The sequence below is a fragment of the Hesperophylax consimilis genome, chromosome 12, assembly GCF_061612785.1.
Source record: "Hesperophylax consimilis isolate HC1 chromosome 12, BYU_Hcon_1.0, whole genome shotgun sequence".
Lineage (NCBI taxonomy): Eukaryota > Metazoa > Arthropoda > Insecta > Trichoptera > Limnephilidae > Hesperophylax > Hesperophylax consimilis.
The window spans coordinates 19,625,254-19,647,700 of record NC_142847.1 but is presented as its reverse complement, the minus strand read 5'-3'; the positions used below and the strand labels follow the sequence as shown (position 1 = coordinate 19,647,700).

At 33.9% G+C, this 22,447-nt stretch overlaps 2 protein-coding genes across 4 annotated transcripts; one reads left to right on the top strand and one right to left on the bottom strand.

Moving 5' to 3' along the window:
• Positions 1 to 4,337: 4,337 nt before the first annotated feature.
• On the bottom strand, positions 4,338 to 8,408 carry RpL38 (ribosomal protein L38). 2 transcript variants are annotated; one of them, XM_089638209.1, is made up of 5 exons: positions 8,349 to 8,408; positions 8,149 to 8,187; positions 7,985 to 8,045; positions 5,800 to 5,922; positions 4,338 to 4,408 (listed from the first exon to the last, which is right to left on the bottom strand). In XM_089638209.1, the coding sequence occupies exons 2-5, from the start codon at positions 8,149 to 8,151 to the stop codon at positions 4,383 to 4,385; spliced, it is 213 nt and encodes a 70-aa protein (XP_089494335.1). In that variant the 5' UTR covers positions 8,152 to 8,187; positions 8,349 to 8,408; the 3' UTR covers positions 4,338 to 4,382. The 2 variants fall into 2 exon arrangements, with proteins under 2 accessions (XP_089494335.1, XP_089494336.1); XM_089638210.1 differs by having other exon boundaries at positions 8,304 to 8,358.
• A 90-nt stretch (positions 8,409 to 8,498) lies between these two features.
• Positions 8,499 to 22,096, top strand: LOC149419298 (uncharacterized). 2 transcript variants are annotated; one of them, XM_089638205.1, is made up of 9 exons: positions 8,499 to 8,667; positions 10,490 to 11,289; positions 11,754 to 11,895; positions 13,047 to 13,142; positions 14,057 to 14,168; positions 17,304 to 17,522; positions 20,024 to 20,196; positions 20,873 to 21,062; positions 21,538 to 22,096. In XM_089638205.1, exons 1-9 carry the CDS (start codon positions 8,626 to 8,628, stop codon positions 22,074 to 22,076), a joined length of 2,313 nt encoding a protein of 770 aa, XP_089494331.1. In that variant the 5' UTR covers positions 8,499 to 8,625; the 3' UTR covers positions 22,077 to 22,096. The 2 variants fall into 2 exon arrangements, with proteins under 2 accessions (XP_089494331.1, XP_089494332.1); XM_089638206.1 differs by lacking the exon at positions 10,490 to 11,289 and having other exon boundaries at positions 8,506 to 8,667.
• The last annotated feature ends 351 nt before the right edge of the window (positions 22,097 to 22,447 follow it).

Below are 22,447 nucleotides of genomic sequence, written 5' to 3'. Positions count from 1 at the left end.
GATCTGATTCTGTCAAATCTACTAATCTCCGTCGAATCTAATGACGACCCACTAGTTCCCGAAGATGAACATCATAAAGCTCTATCCATTAGTGTGCCATTTCAGGAAACTTCTTCATTGACAAATGCCAAAAGAAAAGTTTTTCTATATAATCGTGGAGACTACGATTCAATTAATTTCGCCCTTGAACAAGCTGACTGGGCTTCCATTTTTTCTACCTCTCAAATAGAACCAGCGCTTGACGGTTTCTATACGTTTTTGAAATACCTCATAAATCTTCATATTCCTCATAAACTTTCGTGGAACTCGAAATATCCTCCTTGGTACAGTGCTGCCCTTATTAAGGTAACTAAGGAAAAATCAAAATACTTTAGCAAATATAAAAAACACAAGAACCAGGCTGACTATGACACATTTTCCCTGCTTCGTAAACGGCACAAAGAGTTATGTCGGAAAAGCAAATCCCGTTTCTTGAGTAATATTGAAAACAATATTTCCTCAAACCCTAAAAACTTCTGGAGCCACGTCAAATCTTCTAACGCATCCCAAGGTGTCCCAAAATGTGTGTATTTTGGAGAGCTGAAAGCCAATAATGGAACGGAAATTGCAAATTTATTTTCAAAATATTTCAGTTCAGTTTTCAGTAAGCCCTCCGATCCACTTACCCTTGATCCAACTGACGTCGGGAACCATACATCCAATATAAGCAATATTGAGGTGACACGAGAAATTGTCTTAAAATACCTTAAGGAAATTGATACTCGCAAAGGTGCCGGTCCTGACGAAATACCTTCAATCTTTATCAAACAATGTGCACACAATCTAGCCTTACCCCTTTCTTTAATTTTCAATCGTTCCCTAACCGATTGCACTGTCCCTGTTATATGGAAATCTGCTTATGTGTCTCCTATTTTCAAAAATGGCAAAAAAACAGACGTTAAAAACTACAGGCCAATCTCCAAACTTTGTATATTTAACAAAATTTTTGAAAAAATAGTCTATGACCAACTATATTCTGCTCTTAAGCCCAGCCTGAATACGACCCAACACGGTTTCATTAGTGGTAAATCTACAACCACAAATCTTTTAACCTTCACAGAGTACCTGCAGGATAATTTGGATAACAGAATACAAGTGGACACTGTCTATACCGACTATAGTAAGGCGTTTGACAAGGTCGATTACTCAACCTTGTTGAACAAGCTTTTAAAGATTGGTATTCACGGCAATCTTTATCGTTGGCTCTCTTCTTATATCTCCAACCGTAGTCAAATAGTAGTGATTGCTGGATTTAAATCCGACTCTGTTGCTATAACATCGGGAGTTCCTCAAGGCAGCCTGTTAGGACCGTTACTATTTAATATCTATATCAATGATATTGGTCACTGCTTTTTACACTCGCAGACCATCCTATATGCAGATGACATGAAAATCTTCTCACCTATAAAATCAATCGAAGACTGTCACAAGCTGCAAAAGGATTTACAACGTTTAAACGCGTATGTTAATGCCCATTGTCTGGAATTAAATATATCCAAATGCTTCATCGTACGCTTTACTAGAAACAAAAACATATTTATACACGAATACTCAATTAATCATCAACCTTTATCTACCAAATCAGAAATTAAGGACCTTGGGGTTATACTTGATAGTAAACTGAATTTCAATAAACATATTGACCACGTAGTCACTAACGCATCTTCTATGCTGGGTTTCATAATCCGTTCCTGTAAACAATTCAAAGACATTGCTACTTTCAAAACACTGTATTTCTCATACGTTCTTAGTATCCTTGAATACGCATCACAAGTGTGGAACCCAGGCTATGCAATACATAAAAATAGAATTGAAAGTGTTCAAAATAGATTTTTAAGGTACCTTAATTTCCGCTCTTTTCGATCTCATATCAGTAATGAAGACTCAAAGTTCTTCAATATACAGACGTTAACTTTCCGAAGAAATATAGCAGATTCGGTAATGTTATTCAAAATTACACACAATTTAATCGATAGTCCTGATCTTCTTCAACGTCTATTATTCCATGTTCCCAATCGCAACAGCAGACAGTCGCTTACTTTTAATCTCCCTCATTGTAAGACGAATTCCAAACAAAACTCATTTATCTACAGATCCACACACTCTTTTAACTTAAATTATAACCATATTGACATATTTAACTCGACTTTACGCGACATAAAACAAAAACTCAACAAAACTCAAACTAGAAGTTCAATTCCTATATATTCCCGTCCTTTGCCTCTTAATCCTTATCCTATATTTCCCCCTCCTCCCCCCCACCCTCCTTTATTTTAATATTTTTAATATTTTCTAACTAAACAAGAAATTAATTTAAGAGAACATCTCTATGCAATTGTACACCATTGTAACACCATTAACTATTCATCAGTGGAAAGTTCATAATTGGCATAATTAATAATATTATTATTGTATCATTATATAATTAAAGATTTGCTGTCAACTTTTCCAAATAAATAAATAAATAAATTGTTTGCTCAAAGTTAGATTGGGTGCATCAGCAGCTTCCATATTGCGCGCAACAGGAGGGCAGCATTAAAAGACACAGTAATCAACCATCCCTCTTAGCCAGGTAGTGCTTCCATGGAAGAAAACTACCGATTACCGATAGAGGTGTGCCTAATATAACGTTAACAGGTATGGATAACATAGTATCTTCAAATAATGGCATACCTGTTACTCTAGTACCGCATAACATAGTATTGAATAACTTCCCGTTATTTTCTAAGTCGACTAGCCGACCGTTCTGACATGGAACGGTTGACTTGTAAAATAACTGAATAACTAAATAATTCGAATAACGAACGGAACGGAATAACAAAATTATGAAATAATGTTAACTTCTTGGAATCTTTAATTTGATCGCCCGTTATAATTGTTTTCTAGGAATCAAGTAACTTTCAAGCGTTTAAATGTAATAACAAGTATGTTACCTTCATGTATCTCCTTTGAGAAATGTATAGTTCTTATTTATTACGTCGTCTTTGTTATGTACAGCAGTTGCGTGAAATTTCACTGCAAGTGCAATTTATCATAATTTTAGAACACATTTACTTTACATACTTATCCAATGGAGTGATTTTTGCCATATTTTGATACTATTTTAAATGTCTCGGATTGATTTGTGGCTTTGAGAATAAATTCTGTAAAAAAATTAAAAAGTTTATGATTTTTTAATAGCTAAATCCTAAAAATATGTGATAAAAATATATGATAAAATATAGTTGGATTCATTGCCTAGATATCAACTTAATCAGTTTTGTGTCTCCATATTCAAATTCGGCAGTAAGATATTTTTGATGTGGAATGAAATTTTTGCGCGCAGGAATGTCAAGCAATCAAGGAGAATATTTTTTATTTCTGTAATCGCTCCAGTGGTAAAAATATATATTTTTTATTTGAGGTATTTATTCAAAATTAATTCAACAATTTTATGTACTTCATAATGTATATGCAACCTAACTGTCACTAGAAAAGTGCAAAGCAATAAAAATCATCAAATTATAAACATTATTTATTTTATGCTCCTCTCCTGCCCTAATATGAATATAACATATTATAACATTTCATTATCGACTCAGCCGCTCGGCCCCAGCAACGAATAACGATGCCGTTTGTTATTACATATCTACAAGCTTATCCAAATTCTTGGAATACTATGTTATTAAATAACAGGTATGATACTATGTTATTGGGTTGGGGTGTTATTTGTTATATTAGGTATCGGAAAAGAACCGTTATTCACACCTCTAATTACCGATACTAAGATTACTTTGACACCCTAAAGGGAGAACATCCGTTATTATATTCATACAGTTTCAATGCCAACTTCACCCTAGTGTAAAAAGAGGTGGTTAGCTCCTTCCGGTTATTTACTTGTGATTTCTCTTCAACTCCTTCACAACTCACAGTGTACAGATTGTTCAAGATTAAAGTGGTAAAGGAAAAAATGCATAGGAGTTGATCTATGATTTCAAACGCTCATCTGATTCAAATTTTTGAAGGTTTTTGGAATTTTCCTTCTTGGATAAAATGGGGTCTCGCAGACCAGGTAGATTGTAGGGTGACCCGCTTCAACGCTGTAATTATATATTATCAATAAATTTGAAAATAATAACCAAAACAATATTGCACAATGAAAAAGATTGCACAATGAATTAAGATATATTATCTCAAGTAGAGATTAAAAATATGTATAACCAAAAATAAAAATGTACCTAATAAGTAATATGTATTGTTTTTGTTTTTCTTTTGTGTAATCAGTGTGCTGGAATGTTTCTTTGAATAAAATACAGAAGTTGGGTGGTTTTAAATTATTTTATTAAAAATAATAATAACATAATTTACTTGACTTCCTTAACCTGGAGACCTGCAAAACAAAAACAAAATAAATATTAGAAATGCAGTATACAAGTCAGATCTCTCATACTCATGAAGACATAATAACGTTCCACTACAAAGAAAAATGTGAAAATTGCCAATATTTGCCAATACAAATTACAAATTATATTTAAAATGTTAAAACATTAGTTTTACACTATTTTCATCATAATAATTCAATTATCGAATAAATTATTACAAAATCAGAAAAAATTTTCCATTAAATTTAACAAAGAAAAAAATTTCATCACAAAATCAATAAATTCTTGTATGTGCGCACAAAAATATCATCGCGAGAAAGCGATACACATACTGTCGAATCTGACACTTTTTATGATTTATTTTATAGTTTAAAAAAGTGTTGATCTTTGATATTGTTCTTCTTGGAATGAGTTTATTTTGACTCACGGCAAACAACAATTGTTATGAAATTCTTAAGAAATATAATTTCAAATAAAATTTTGATACAAAGTAGGTTGAGTAGTAGATTTGAAGATTCATTACCACCAGTTTATTTATTTTTTATTAATTAATGATTTTACACTGATTTTTGCTTCAACATATATTGCTTTGCAGATTTTACTTGAATACATTTCAGATCACTAATAATATTTAGGGTTTTTAGACTTCATTTTTTCACCAAAATTGTGGCATATTGAACAAGGCACGCAAAATAGAAGTTTCTTCAACAGTTGGCATAACAATGGTAAGTATGCACAGTGCAAAAGACCGTAATATGAACTGCAATAAGAACTGTATCAATCAATTTGCTATCCGTTAATGAGAGTTCTTTATAAAAATATTTTATTCTGTCGCAATAACTAAGCTGAAGTAGCTAACCAGAATCAATATGATAAACAAATGGTTTGGGTTTTGTTTTCTGTATGTTATTTTTGTTGTCACTGTTCTGATTTGTCGTGTAATAATATGAAGTGAAAATACAGTACCCTTGATAATCCGAACTAATGAAAACATCACCTGTTCAGATGCACCAAGCGTTTGGATTATAGTATGTTAGAAAAATAAATGAAAAAGCTGTTGGCTTAGAAAAATTATATTTAATGAACTTCTTACATATGCATAAATTATACATAATGAAAATGAAGTTCCACACTTCATCTTCTTCAACTAATCAATATGGCATACTTTTACACCATGGTTAAGTTTTAGGTTTTCAACCTAAAACACCATGTGATGCACATGCAGCACAGAATAGCGTGGACATGGCACAAGAGCCCTTGCGTAACTGAAGAAAAACTAAATAACTTAAGCCTCCTCGGTACGAGAACAGAGGAATTAGCCTGGGTAAGGATTATCAAGGCTACTGTACAAGACAGTACCACATATTAGCACTGCATAAAGAATAATCATATTAAGTACCTGGGGGAAGAGACTGCTTGATCTTCTCTGCCTTTTCCTTATCCTTGATGACAAGTGTGTAGAGGAACCTGGAGCAACGGACCTTGAACTTGACATTGTCGGGGTTCTTCTTTATCTTGACAGCTGAAGGTGGAAATAAAACCATTAATATATGGATCATTTTCATGATAAAGGTTCCTCCTATTACTTTCTCACTATATTTCTTATGTGATAAAGTTTGCAATGATGAAGTACAATAACGCATAGGCAGTGCACACTGGTTCTACAGATGCAACGCGTGTGACCACGTGGCAAGTGATCTCCAGTTCTTAAGTACGCGGCGCATCAATTGATTAGATGTTTATTTTTAGGTAATGTTAATGTGTTTCACTAGTGGCTTTGTCATGTCTTGCAAATTCAGAGAGCGAATTTGAGGACGATTTACTTAGTTTATTATTTTATTAAGCCAACTGTCAAAACAAACGACCATAGATGTTAGTCTTGGTAGTTGTACAACATAACCAACTATACAACGGTTATTTGAAAATAACCGCAACTACGCTGTCGAGAGCTCGGTTATTTGGTTATTTGGTTATTCGGTTGTGGATGTTGTTGGGTGGTTATGGTTAACTCGCAACCATCTCGCAACTCGCAACCATCTCGCAACTCACATCACCAATCACCACATCACATGGGCCATGGGCCGTTCAAAACTATTCTGACCATGACGAAAAGAGACGGCGCTATATGGGCTGCATGCTTATCTTTTTTTTTCTTTAGTGAGGCGAAACGAGATAGGCGTATATAGTTTGTAAGACGCTTGGACCTTTTTAGTACTTATTTAATTATCGTGGTGTATTGCGTTGCTTAGAACAATATTGTTAGATATTAAGTTAAATATATAAGTGAAGTTTAAATAGTCATATATTTGTGAAAGTTTTGTTTTAAAATTGTGAATTTGTAAATATGGCAGGCAATATTTGGACCTACTTTGAAAAACATAATAATGCTGATAAAAAAGCACTGTGTAGATTGTGTAAACTTGTTCTAAGTTACAAAAGTTCTACGGGTAATTTAACTACCCATCTGAAAGTATAACATATTTCTGCATTTGCTGAATTTAAAAATGCAGGCCGTGTTGCGTTCTCACCACCTGAAGATCAAAGTGCAGTTCGCGTTGTATGTACTCGCGCTGCATATATAGAGATAGCACTATTCCTTTTAGTGGGTCACAAACTAACCCGATACTTAATACAAACGGTCAAAACCATTACCTGAAATAATTCCACAACCATGATAACTACTAACTACTGAACTGACAACTGACAACTTAAAACTAGACAACTAGACAACCAGACAACCAGCCAACTAGCCAGCAGCCAGTGGCAACTGGTGGCAACTGTAGCCGACAGTCATGTTGCCAGTTGCCGGCCCGCGAAGTAACTATTATATACCTATACAACGAAATAACCAAATAACCATACAACCGTTTAACAACCAGTTATTTAGAGGGTAATAACCAGTTGGTTGTGTTATTGAAATTCTAGCCAGTTGCCCAAGACTAATAGATGTACCAAACATAACAGTATTTGCCTAGATAATACCACTCATAGGCGTGAAATTAACTGGTAGGAGGTGTGACACCACCCCCCCTCCATCTTTGCATGTCCCATGCCAATCTGGACAGCCCAGATCTGCGCAGCGATGGAAGCGTGGCTTTGCATTACATGTGACAAGTGTGTTTCTAAAGCTTCTAGTAAATTTATGGATTGTAATTAGGCCAGATATCTTAATGCACTGCTTATGTAGCGTACGTCGACCAAGTATATTTCTACCTTAAGACTTATAGCATAATTTATATGTGCAAATAAGGGCCGAGGTTAAAGAGAAAATAAAGGTTTGCCAGACCTTATCAAAAACTGTTTCAATACTAATTTAATCACTGATGATCCAATTTAGATTAAACTCATTTGGGGATTTTTCCTCTTCAAAAATATTAGCGGTCAGGTATAAGTTAGAATACTTTGTAGGCTGGCGCTATTTATTGTAAGCCCGGAGTTAAAAAGGTATTGTTTGTTTACAACTCACTATCGATAATGAGGTTAGAAATTTACACAACACGTAAAAAATTAACAACTATAGAAACTAGGTCTCGGAAACTAAAAAGGAATGTTCAAAATATGTTCAAAATTAAGAAAACACTCACATTTAGCATCCTTCCTCCTCGCCTTCAGGAGGAAATCCTTGATGTCTTTAATTTCACGGGGCTACAAGAAAATAATACAAATTAGATATCGCAATGTAGATACTGAAAAACTTGCTTCAAATGAGCAAATTGCAGAAAAATAAGATGCAGGTAATTCTGCTTACCATTGTGTTTCTCGTGTAAAATGACAGTTCAGTCCGTACCTAAAAAATAAATAAAGACGGGTTGAAACATAAAACTTTTTAAAGCACACAACACAGGGAATATTAGAGCTTATATTTAAATTGATTATGTCACAAATATTATAACTTAAACATACGATTAAGATGGATTATTATTTACAAAAAATACATCACAAACTCACGTATCGGACAATGTCAGGAAAGAAAGGAATTACCAACACAACGGCACTACAAAACTACCATAAATTTTTTCATGGTAGTTTAGGATCCAACTTTCAGAAAAGTAGGTATGCCGCATTCACACCGGAACATTTTCACAAGATTTTGATCTATGATTTTGTCTATGAGCCTTTTTAGCTGTCAGATTTTGACATTTTCTGAATTTTCTCCAATGTTTTGTTTTGGTCGATAAATGTTTACTGGTCTAATTCTTTGTTATTTACTACATACCTTTTCAAAATGACGATGATAATAAGATCTTTGCCTGCCTTTAAATTACAGGTACGAAAAATCTCCCTAATTTTTACACAATAAATGTTTTTTACAATTTATTTGTTTTTATAAAATAACGTTACAGCACATCTAGACTTGTTATTGTCTCTCAAAATTAATTAACTACAACAGAAAATTAGGATGTTGAAATTAAAATTTACCAAATGCAGATAGCTGTTTTTTACAGTAATTAAGGTGAATCAAAAGGTTTTATTTTTTGAAATCGTATTAAGCGTGGCCAGTGATCCCGAATAGTTACCAAAATTAAGATAAAATGTGGAATGTAAGAAACACTCCATTATTTATCCAGTAAATTCTTAATTCAAACGCTGTTCATGTATGACAAAGATAAATATATATGTGTGAACCATGGAACTATAGTATCCATAGGTGTGAACCAATGACGTTACAATATTTCTAGACGCGTTGTAGAAATCTCAAAGTGGCAAACAAAAAGTATGTCAATTGTAGTGCTTTCGATTTCGTAGTTTTAGTACTAAACTGTCATGCAAAAATAAGTCATTTGCGTTTATTTGTGACAAATATTAACCTAACCGCCGCACTTTTAATAGGCACATATTATGAAAATTTTAATTTAAATTTAAAATTGTAAGTGTACTTCGTTTCAGCATAACAAAACAACTATTTACGTCGGGAGAGATGGACAAGAGAGAAGACGCGTTATAATTTAATTTTTTTTAAAATTCAAAATTTACCTTAAAAAAAGATCCCTTTGCTGTCATTTTGGACTTTTTTAGTATGCAGTGACACTTGCTAGAGTTTCGTTTTGATCTAATACGCAAAAATTACTTAATTAACCCAAAATAAGAACCTATTAACCTATGTTGTGCTTGTAAGTAGTTGTTTCTTGTAGTCATTGTTGAAACATAGTAACATTTGACCATAACACATAACATTTGACCATAACACATAACATTTGACCGGTCAGTGGCTGAGTGGGCATCGCGTTTGGGTCCCACACAGGCGTCGTGTGTTCAATCCCTCGGCTGGCTAAATCCTCCATCACAACACAAGCAATATTTTCCGCTTACTGTGGTGGTTGTAGAAGATTTTCAAATATTGTAAGGTTATTCGTAACTTCGGAATTTTTGTCTATTTAAAAAAAAATGTAATTTCCATAATCTGTGCCTAAAAGTGTGGCAGTTAGGTATATCATTACCTTATTTACAAATGAAATGCTATTCCTTGGCTTTTACTAATGTTTGCCTAGTAAATTCATCACACAGAAGGCCATTTTGGCATTTTTTAATGCAATTCAACAGTCAGCACCTCAACACTTGAAAATAAAATTGAGGAAAACAAAAAAAAGTTCAGACACAAAATTACAAAATGGATTAAGGAACAAAAAAGACAATATTACCAAAATTTCATAACATAAAATAATGAAACCTACGTGTAACACACAAAACCAATATAAAACACACATCACTCACAAACACACAACATATAATATAAATAGAGTGATTTCAACTTTCATTTTAAATCGTTTTATTTATCTTTTTTTTTTCTCCACCAAGATTATATATATTTTCTTTAAATGTATTATGTATATATTTTTTGTATTATAAAATGGAGGCCTCAGCACGGGAAACCACCCAGTGAGACCAACATTACTGGATTGTACTATGAAATGTAAAATATTGTACCATAATAAAAAAAAATAAAAAAATTTGCTCAGAGGAAGCACACAAACTACTGAATCGAAAGCATTGCAATTAATGGGGTTTTTTTTCTTGCCGCTTTGAGATTTCTATAGTGCATCTATATATATTGTATCGTTTATAAATTTTTTTTTTTTTTTGCTTTGCAGGTGAAAGTGCTAATGAAACAAATCTATTGTTTGTCACATTTGGATCGAAATACTGCTCTGAAATTCATGGATATGTACCTGAAATATGTGAAGTTATCACTATTCAATGCGAATCATTTACGCCGTAATACTGAAACATCTAAGACACCTTTAAAATATAAATCCCTTAAAAAAGCTTTGAAAATCAAGTCTACTAAATACCGAAGAGCAAATAAAACAAATACTCTGAGGAGGATAAGAAATCGAATGATTTTAAAATCAATAACAGACTCTTTGGATCTTGATGAAAATCAATCAAACACAATACCTGAAACAAATGAAAACTGTAATGAAGATATGCAATTAAATGTTTCTAATACAAACGAAGATAACCAATGTTTTCCCATTCGAAATTCCTATTCTATGCCCATTTATTACGAAGACAATGAAAATGTGGACATAAATACAAGTGATAAAGATGATTTCGTCATTGCCAACGATGCGACTTTACCAAATGAAGACTTTCCTACAAAAATCAAACAAGATTTGAGAAAATTTAACTGCCACATTTGCAACACACTTTTGGACAGTTATAGTTTACTGCTAGAACATTTGTTTAACCACAATGTGGCTCCCAGGTCATGCAACCATTGCAAAAACTCATTTCCAAATGCAATTCCATACAAAATACATCTGAATACAGATTGTTTACAATATGCGTCGGCTAGTTCAAACGTTGTTTTCAACCATTTTGTTGCAATAACAGAGAGCTTGGAGAATAAATTGAAAGATATTCTCATATGCCCCCACTGTGGAACTAGGTAAATATGGTTGTTATTTACATTATTATGTATATGTGTACCTTTGACGGCAGGTCACGGGTTCAAATCCCGGAGTGCACAAGTAAATTTTATTTGATTAATTTGTGTTATTTCACAAATTACTCATTAAAAATAATATATAGTATATTTGCGGCACGTTCCAGAGTGGAAGATAATCTCTCTATCGCCATGGTGTAAGATCACCATTCGGAATTGAAACATTGCTTGAAATGGCTTTGGCTGTGTTTGGTGACCAGATCTGAATAGTCAGGTACTTTCCCACCTTCCTCTTCCCCATCTCTTTCCCCTCTCCACTACCTTTAGCCTCACAACATACCCCAAATTGGGATGCCATAGTCTCACTGGCTCCAGACTCTTGTGCGGGTTTCTCATATATATATTTTTTAAAACATGTATTAGCTACATCTTTTCACAGTTGTATGAATTTCTATTTTATTTTATAGTTTTTCTAAACTCTTCAACCTGAGAAGACATTTAGCAAGAAGCTGTGGAGAGGCTGCTCTTGCAAAATCACCTAAACAATTTCAGTGTAACGAATGCCACATTTCCTTTACGACTATGAAAATCTTGGAGAAACATAAAAAGGTAGAGTTTCACTTTTGAAGGCTGTTAAAAACTACAATAATTTTTCATAAAATACTTCCAAGTAACTACATACCTATTATGAATGACAACCTATTATTGACTGAGCACAACGGAGTCCTGTTTTAACTCTACCATTTGGCATTTTATCTGTCTGTAAATTTGTTTGTTGCGTTCTAACGGTGGTTTAGTTGGATACTACCTTTTTATCCCACCAGAGCTGTCGAATCGGAATAATCAATATGATGGTAACTACCGAAGAAATAAAGTTGGAAAAAGAATTATCTAACCTCAAAAACACAGATCAAGTTTCAACTACACAGGAAAATTGAATTGAATGCAGAAATGGCTGTATTTTTACACATCGGTACAATTCAATAACAACAGTGACGAGTTGCCAACATTTTACAATGTGTGCTTCAATGGTTAAATTCAAGAATAAATGTCTCAATCCTGCTATATGAAATACAGTACTGAGTACTAACCATCGACCCTGACGAATTAAACACTAGCTCACTGTGACACATAAATGAACCACTCACCTGTGACATTTCTCCTAACACGCCATAGATTTGGTGTGTTTTGGTGAGTCTTGAAAAGTTAAAACTTTGAAAATTATTTTGACTTTTAAAACTAACTACAAAAATAAAATAAATTATACTGGTATAATAAATAATATTCAAAGGTCATATTGATAAAACATTTAATTAAAAAAAAAAATTCTGGAGTACCTTATTATATTTGTGCATTAAATTTATTCAATACAGAGTACCTACTTTATAAGCAATAATTAGTTGCCTGAAATATCAATTCAAATTGAAAATATCTCCTGAGTAAAAATAAATGCCGCCAACGGGAATTGAACCCGTGCCTTCTGATGTCCGGTCAGGTGCTCTGAAACCACTGAGCTATGTCGGCTTATTTCCGACCCTCCAAATAATTGGCGACCGGACTGACCGGACATCAGAAGGCACGGGTTCAATTCCCGTTGGCGGCATTTATTTTTACTCGGGAGAAATTTTCAATTTGTATTGATATTTCAGGCGACTATTTATTGCTTATAATTATTTGTTATCCTTTATGCTATGCATAAAACCTTGTTGTATAAACATTAGTTTATCAATAAAAAAATAGTACCTACTTTATTTTTCTAGAGTCACAACAGGGGGGATGAACAATGTTCCAAGTGTGATTCTGTATTTCCTACCAGGAAACTATTAAGGGCCCACTTTTTAGTTCATCAAGAACAGGTAAAGACCCGCCCACCTTACTAATAAACGTGTTTTAAATTTTACACAACTGAAAACAACCATTTAAGATATTAATCCTAATATATTGCCATTTGAAACTATGTATTCTAGAATTTATTAATTTAATTGTTTTTTATGACAAAGGATAGTTCTAATTATGTATGTTCTGTGTGAGTAGGTACCTGCATATTATACACACGATTATTACTATTATAATGGTACCTACCCAGTGCCGGTGTGCTGTTCTAATTTCAAATAGAAAATGGCGGAAAAGTGCAAGGTTCGTAGAAAACATATTTAACAAGGTTAGCTCATCGAGGGGTTAGAGCTGTGATTGGCTAGAAAGTCGTGACGTAGCCCGTAGACGATTTGAATTTACTCTAATACAAATGGCGTCAACCGTCTCAAGACTACGTTTGCAATGATTTATTTATTATCCCAGGAATATATGCAGCGTTACTTATGCATTGATGATGTAGAATCGAGGTTATTTGAAGACATTCAAATTACAAATTGGCATAAGAACAAATAACAATTTGAAGTCTTGATCAAATTTTTTTTAGAAATCTAGTCGTTCAATAAAAGTTGACAAAACTAAAATTAAAAAGTCTGAACCCGGAATTTGTACAAATAGAGCGAGGAAATTAACTTACATTTACCAAAAAATAATACTATATACCTAGTGAAAAGTGAAAGAGATTGTTCTTTTCGGACTCCAACTGGACTTGGATCTACTTTGCGAGCGGCCCAATGCGTTTTTTTCCAAAAATTGCCTGTATGAGCCAACCTTGTCAAATACATTTTCTACGAACCTTGGGAAAAGTGTTTTGTTTTCAATAGATTTTTTTTATTTGCAAACCTGTAGACAATTTATTGTAACATTGCAAATTTTATAAAAATTCTGTTTTTTTCAGGTCAAAATAGAAAGGAATAAATGCCACCTATGCAACATTACATTTCAGAATAGAATATCTTATAGAGATCATTTCAAAGCATATAAAAAGGATCCTGCTCACGAAGAACAAGGTACTTACATATTATTTTATTCTGGATCAATGACATTACAATACATCTAGACCAGAGGTTCCCAAACCCAGGGGTCGATATCGGCTTGCTGGGGGTCCATGTCAGCGAGAAAAAAATTTAGGGGTCCACAAGATTCAAATGGGGGTACATACGAGCCGACTCCCATTTACCTCAAGTCAACATTTAGGAGTTCCGTATATGACACAATACACCTAACACAAATAACACAGTTTACGTAATACTAATAATAGACTGAGAAATTACTTATTTGTATTTTTTATATTTCGTAAAGTTGTTTATTGAGGTATATAAACAGAGATATAGGTTCCTTTTCTCGTCAGAATTAATATATTAAAGCAAAACATTGCAATTCGGAAGCCGCGAATTTTCCTAGATCCCCAACTTGTTTTTGAAAAATGTCCAGGGTAACGTTTATCAACATTTAAATGTACTTCACACAGACTTAAAAACTAAGTTTGAGGACATTTTGACTATGGAAATGGAACTTCGAAGAATCGGAAATCATGTGACAAGAAGAAATGACCGGAATAAGCACTGACAAAGAACTTAAGGGGCAGTTCTGTAGGGCTAGCTACAGAAAGAAATTCCCGTTGCTTATCCTGCTTCATTTTCATTTGGTGTAATACTTCACAAGGGCGCACAGTGGGCTGAAAATCGCCTTTCATAGACATAGAGACTTGAATTTTCAAGGGTATTTTTTTTGGCTAGAAATGGATTCTGCTGATCATTACTATGCTATAAAATGTCGTACGAAGCAATTGCGTGTACAAATGAAGGAGTTATAATTTTTTTAAGAAAAAATTGTATGGCGCTGACATTAAAAATGAGGCTATCTCTGGAATCATAAGGTTGGCCGTTCTATCCTTACACACAGATAATGCTACTATTTATTTGTATTTTTTTGACATACTTCATATTGTGGCGCAAGGTGCTATTTTTTTTTTTAAATCCTCAAAGTTGAAAAAAACCCTTTTTAATGTTGATGATTCATTTTAATGCTTAAATGCTTTTAGGCTTGCAGTGTAAATAAAATATTGTAAACTAGACAAAGCATACTCATATGTAAAGTATTTAAGCATTAAAATGAATCTTCAACATAAAAAAGTTTTTTTTTTAACTTTGAGGATTTTAAAAAAAAAAATCACAAGTTTCGCCACAGTACGAAGTATGTCAAAAAAATACAAATAAATAGTAGTATATTTGTGTGTAAGGATATAATGGTCAACCTTATGATTCCAGAGATAGCCTCATTTTTAATGTCAGTTCCATACAAAATTTTCTTAAAAATATGATGACTCCTTCATTTGTACACGCAATTGCTTCATACAAAATTTTATAGCATATTAACAGCAGAATCCATTTCTAACCAAAAAAAATACACTTGAAAATTCAAGTCTCTATGTCTATGAAAGGCGATTTTCAGCCCACTGTGCACAGTGTTTTGGCTTGCAGTGTAAATAAAATACTGTAAACTAGACAAAGCATACTCATATATAAAGCATTTAAGCATTAAAATGAATCATCAACAAAAAAAAAAAAATTTTCCACTTTAGGATTTAAAAAAAAAAATCGCACCTTGCGCCACAATATGAAGTATGTCAAAAAAATACAAATAAATAGTAGTATTATCTGTGTGTAAGGATAGAACGGCCAACCTTATGATTCCAGAGATAGCCTCATTTTTAATGTCAGCGCCATACAATTTTTTCTTAAAAAAATTATAACTCCTTCATTTGTACACGCAATTGCTTCGTACGACATTTTATAGCATAATAATGATCAGCAGAATCCATTTTTAGCCAAAAAAAATACCCTTGAAAATTCAAGTCTCTATGTCTATGAAAGGCGATTTTCAGCCCACTGTGGGGCGCCCCTGTCTGCAAAATGCAAATATAGAGGAACTATACCGCCACCCGGTTGTTGTACAGGCAAGGGAAGGAAATCTTTTTACGAAAAAATAAACGATTATCACATGGGACGTTAATAGTTTTAGGAAAATTCAATATTCGGCAGGCAGGGGGTCTACGGAAAAAAAAAATTTGGCAACTGGTCTACGGGACAAAAAAGATTGGGAACCTCTGAAAATTGAAAGAAAATGGGGCAAGTAACAAACATGCTTATGTTTCCAGTAAATTATTAATTAATACGTTGTTAATTTATGACAAAGATAAACATTCATAGAATATGTGCTTGTAAACGAAATAGAGGTAGGATTGGGTGGTGCTTTTTTGTTTAAAATTTGCAGCGAATACTACATTCTGCATCACGGGGGTGATTGAGGTGACAAGGTATGCTTACTCGCTTACACTAAGAAGAATACTGAACACTGTATGAGACGACCTACTGCCAGTAGGTTGTCCTTCTCGTTGTGCTGATGTGTTCGCTATTTTGCTTTCTCTTATGACGCTTAAAATCTTCCGGAAACATTTTAAATAATTCTATTATTTATAATACTAAGGACGGGTTGTATCACAGAATTTGAACAATTCATGAAATTAGAATGTTGATTTTCAAGATCTGTGAAGGTTCTATTCAAGTTCTGTTATTATTTCAGTTTTGTGAAGCCTCTGGCCAATAATGATACAATAATAGAACTTGAATAGAACCTTCACCGAACTTGAAATTTGATGAATTGTTCAAATTTCGTGAAACAGCCCGTCCTAAGTAATTTGTGTGTATTTATGAATAAAGTGCTATTCCTTGGCTTTTTCACTAGTGTTTGTCATGGAATGGAGACATTTTATCATCACACATCTTTGCACTCGTTTATGCAATTCGATTAGAGATATCACACAACCTTAATTTTATTAGTAAAACTACTAAATCGAAAGTACAACAATTACCGTGTCTTTCGCTTGCTACTTTTGTAATGTCATTGTTCTGGATAGTTTTATTTAACAAGAAATAAAATATTATTTAGTAATTTAAGCCATTTGACTTACAAGATGAAGTAGCATTAAATAGTATTTAAATTATCATAAATTCAAATTATAATTGACTTCCACCACAAATGATATCAGTTGCAAAATTAGAAAAGACAGTTTTTTTTATTTCTTTTTTTTTTTTTATCATTACATATTATTTAGGCTTATTTGGTTTTTTCTATCTTTTTAGAAATGCAGACCACTAGAATATGGTGCCACATTTGCAAGAAGAGTTTTTACGATCAGTACACGTACAATCGTCACTGTAAGAGAATAAGTCACCTGCAAATCAAAAATCCAAATGAAGATTTTTCAGAAAATAAGCCAATTATTTGTGAAAAGTGTGGCATCACCTTTTTAACTGAAACAGGACTCTCCACACACAACAGCAAAATTCATACGGACAAGGGTATTTTTATTTACAATATATACACATTAATTTTCCTGTTCATAATACTAAAAACATATGTTTATGCCTCCCCACTTTTCAACCCCCACAAACCGCCACTGGGGAAAACAAAGCGTAATCCTTTCATTCTCCCCGTATCCCCATAATAAAACCGCAATTATTTATGTAAAAAAAAAAAAAAAATGTTTGAATATCTATCAGTATTTTGTATCTTATGTTAGTTTTAGGACAGTTTGTTTCACCGAATTTTAAAAATTTATCAAATATCAAAATTAAGATTCTGTTATTATCAAAGTACATACTGTGAAACAACCGGTCCATGGTGAAATAGTAACAGATCTTGAATAGAACTTTCACCGAACCCGATTAGGACTTTTACATAACTTGAATATAAATGGCCAGTTGTTTCACAGAATTTGAACAATTATTCTTCAAGAAATTAATTTTCAAGTTCTGTGAAAGTTCTATTTAAGTTCTGTTAATATTTCAGTTCTGTGAAGCAACTGGCTCATAATGATATTTTTTTTTTTTTTTTTAAATTTTTTAAAAAAGAAAGACAAACATTCCCAGGTTACGAATAACCCAACAATGTTTGAAAATCTCCTACTACCACCACAGAAAGCCGAAAATGTTGCTTGTGTTGTGATGGAGGACTTAGCCAGCCGAGGAATCGAACACGCGACGCTCGGGTGAGACCCAAGCGCTATGCCCACTCAACCACTGACCGGTCGTAATATAATAACAGAACTTGAATATTTACTTTGAAATTCGATGAATTGTTCAAATTCTTTAACCCTTCAGTACTTTCAAAACTTTTGTTCAGTTTGCAATGTTTTCTGTGTATTTCAAATGCTCTATATACATCCTATTTTTTAATTTTCCGTAAGAAAAAATACTGTTTTAGAAACTAGATAAAATTATCTTTCCAGTGTAAGCATTTAAAATAAACAATGTTGTCAAAAACACTAACCACATTTTTGCTTAATTTTTTACTCAAATCATAGAAAAAATGAGGAAACTCGATTTTTCGAAAACACATTAGTTTTGTTTGGGGAATTTGTAAGAAAACTGTAACTTCGCTTAGTTCATATAATAAAAAATAAGAAATAATTTAAACCGATTGTTATAACGACCCGAAATATGAATTATTCATTTTGGATATATTTAGGATTTTATTAATGGCATCCAGTATAAATATTTGAGTCAAAGAAAGGAAAGAATTGTAATTTTTCTTTCTTAAAAAATTACGTATTTTCGCATGATAGAAAAAAAGATAAAAATATTTTATAAAATATGGACGCCAGGTCATATATGACCCTAAAACGCTGGAAGAGTAAACAACTGGCCCTAACTTTAAAATTTGATAAAGAAGGGCACTTCTGAAACCGATAGAGCATTTTGATAAAATAGAGTGGTTTAAAACAAATGAATGTGTTTATATTGTAAACATGACAAGCCACAAAGTAAATGCTTTTTTCGTATACTAATTTTTAATGAACACCAGAGTCCCAATTGTTCAAAGTCAGAGATACTATAGTAAATCCTTTATATTGTTATGAGGGTTGTCCAAACACCAAAGACTGTTTTCGTTTTAAAAATCAGGAAAATTTTATTTCTACGATGTCTACACTATTTTACTACGTAATCCCCGGCAAGTTCAACGCACTTCTTGAGTCGGGGAACAAGGTTCCTGATCCCTTTGTTACAAAAATCTCTCGCCACGGTCCCCAACCAGCTTGACACCTGTTCCTGGACTTGCTCGTCGGTCATGAAGCGTTTTCTGGCCAAATTTGCTTTAGGTAAAGGAAGAAATGAAAATCACCTTGCACCAGGTCGATGCTTTAAGCCGGTTGGCTAAGGACATCCCGGTGATTTCAACCTCCCTCTTCGCTTGTTTTGTAACGCTCTTCGAAGTTTTTTTAACGTTTCACAATAACGATCAGCATTATTTCTGCTCCCTTTTAGCAAACGGGAAGAACTCGATCCCAAAACACGCTTGCTGTGACTTTCTTATCAGAGATTGCCTGACAAAATTTTCAGACGCGAGGTGAACTGGGGTGGCGCCACGTCATTGATTGCCTTTTGGTCAACATTTTTGCACCCAACGAGCGCACACCTTTCTTTTGCCCGTTAAAATGTTTTGGCTCACACTATCGATCGTTTTATAAAGATGGGTGGGCCTATAATTTTCTTACAGACATACTAGATACCTAAAGGCACACTATCGATCACCACAGCTTTGGCTTTTTTTAATAAGTAAACTTTTAGCAGTAACCGCACAGCATGAACAATAATCTGTTAGTATTATTATCCTAATGACTGTAAAGTTTAGGATTGTTGTACACAGAAGTGGTGCCCTCTGTTATTTTCAAAAAGAACTGTTGAAGTGTTCAAACAGCATCCCCGATGAGAAAATGTCAAAAAGAAAATTTACAAAACTTGGAATGCACATTTTTATCTGCTAGTTAGAGTACATAATTATTGATGAGTGTATTTTACAGAACCTTTGAAGTGTGATAAATGCGACTACAGCTCCAAATCCAAAACAAATCTGCAAAGGCATGAGTCCACCATCCATCAGCCTGGATACAAGAGGTACGCTTGTGACAAATGCCCCGCCATGTTTGCTGCAGCTTCAGCAGTGAAGGAACACATCAGCTCTGTACATTCCGATGTGAGTCATCTATCTATTCACATGTGTGACACACAATACTGTACGGACTGAGACGTTGATACACCCAGCATATTGAACTATAATAGGTACTGGCTTCCTCTTAGGGTTCCTTGTTTGGGAGTGTTGAATACTTTGTATTAACGTGTCAAAAGTTGGCGAAGGACTGATTTTGTATGCAAATCATGTGTCCTTTATTTCAATTTGATAATGTTAAAACAGTGCTCAAATGTGTCGACATCTACAGCATAGATGGGCTTTCAACTGTTCAATTTCAGCTTACAACTTTCAACTGCCTACAATGTACTTTATGAGACTTTGGACATGTTGCTCGTCAAACTAAGGACACCAACTTGGAAAAATTCATAGCCCTTGGCAAAGCCAAAGCAGAGGAAGGTCACCAATTAATTACTGGAGTGACCAAGTAACACTGGCGTCCGACATGTCTGTCGCCACAGCTCTCCACGTAGTGTAGAATCGCAAGGAGTAGAGGAAACTTGTCCACCAGGGAAATTGGAGTGAGGGCCACGATCTTCAGCAATGAGGAACCGACTTAAGAAGAAGAATGTGCCAGTTTAATAATTTAGATCTTTTTCATTTTGATTTTATCATTCTTGAGTTAAATGAGTATGTATTTATTTTTGCTTCAGTTAATTTACGTTAATCTTTCTTTTTGTAGCTAAGACAATTCAGTTGCGAAACTTGCCTGAAGGCCTTTAAACTGAAGAGACAGTTGACGCGACATAAGGCTATCCACTCTCTGTCCGTACCATTTTCCTGTGCGCACTGTCCCATGGGATTTAAAAGGCGCACTCACTTGACAAGGCACACTAAATCTAAACATAAAGAGCACTTTCCCAAGAACCATGGTATTTACAGAATTTTATTCATTAATTATTGTTTTTTTTACTTTAGTGTCACATCCACCAATGTCATAATAATAAGGCTTGCTCTGCGCTTAATTCAGAGTAATGAGAAGTTCGATCAATTCGATTGCCATTCAGCATCTTTAATACTGCTTGAAGATTATGCTCAACATAATATTGTGCTGTATGTAAGCTAATCGAGCGATGGAGATTTCCAGGTGTTTGGTTTTCGATTGAAAAATTAATATGGAAACATATGAACTTGCTTACTGCGGTTTAAAGCCAATCAATCCACTTAAATTTCACTGTTTATACTATGTTCTTAGGTTTCATAAAAAATAAAATAGTTAAATTTATAATTAATTTTAATTCATACAATTTACCTACCCAAATTTGGGCAGCCAAGTAGTAAGTTATTTGTGCAGTATAATTTTAAGTCGGTGCTCCGCATCGTTAATTTATTCTTCTTTTATTACAGGAATGGATCTAGACAGCAATGACATGGTTCAAGAAATGCAAAAAGGGAACAAACTAAACATGTCACAGTCGGTCATCACGACAGACACGCAAAGCATGCAAGAAGACAGAGTTTTCTCACTCATCGATGCCCAGTCGGGAGAACTCGTGACGCTATCAGCCACGGAGTTGTCCAAAACCGCCGTTATAAATATGTCAGATGGCGCTTTACTCAACGAAGTTCATCTACCTGAACTCTGGAATCATCCCACCACTACCATATATTCCCTGGATCCTTTACAAGGCGATATTCTTCCACAGACAGAGTATAATATCATCACACACGATCGTCCAGAGATGGCGCATGTGTTGCAGAAGACTCTGCAAAATCAAATGCCAAAGGAAGCCATGCATTATTGTATCCCACAGAGTTCACATCAAACAATGGAACATTTGACTGTTGGGACGCAGTCTCTTAATGCTAAAGTAGATATACCATATATGTGTGTGTGTGTCTTTGACAATTCTGCAGCTCAGCATGGAATGGATGCAATCCAATAGTATTTTATTTCATCAGACTTGTATCAATAGATGTATTTAAAGATCTGAGTGTTTGTCTAGTATTATATGTAGGGTCATGTTACTGAGAGTTACGTTGTAAACTCTCTTTTTGATTTGTGCATCATGGTTACAATGGAGCTATCAGCAGTATGCCACTAGCTCAATTATTCTTGTTATCTACAATGTCCATGTGGGATAGTCAAAATGCCAATAACAAGATTTATAGAAGTTGAATGTCTCACTTGGCAGAATGGAAGAAAGCCAATCACCAAAGAAGCTTCTACATAATAAACCTGCTGTACGAAGGAGTATTAGCTGAATGATGCGGAGGCAATTACAACAGCTTTAGGCATAATTAACTGAAAGGGAAA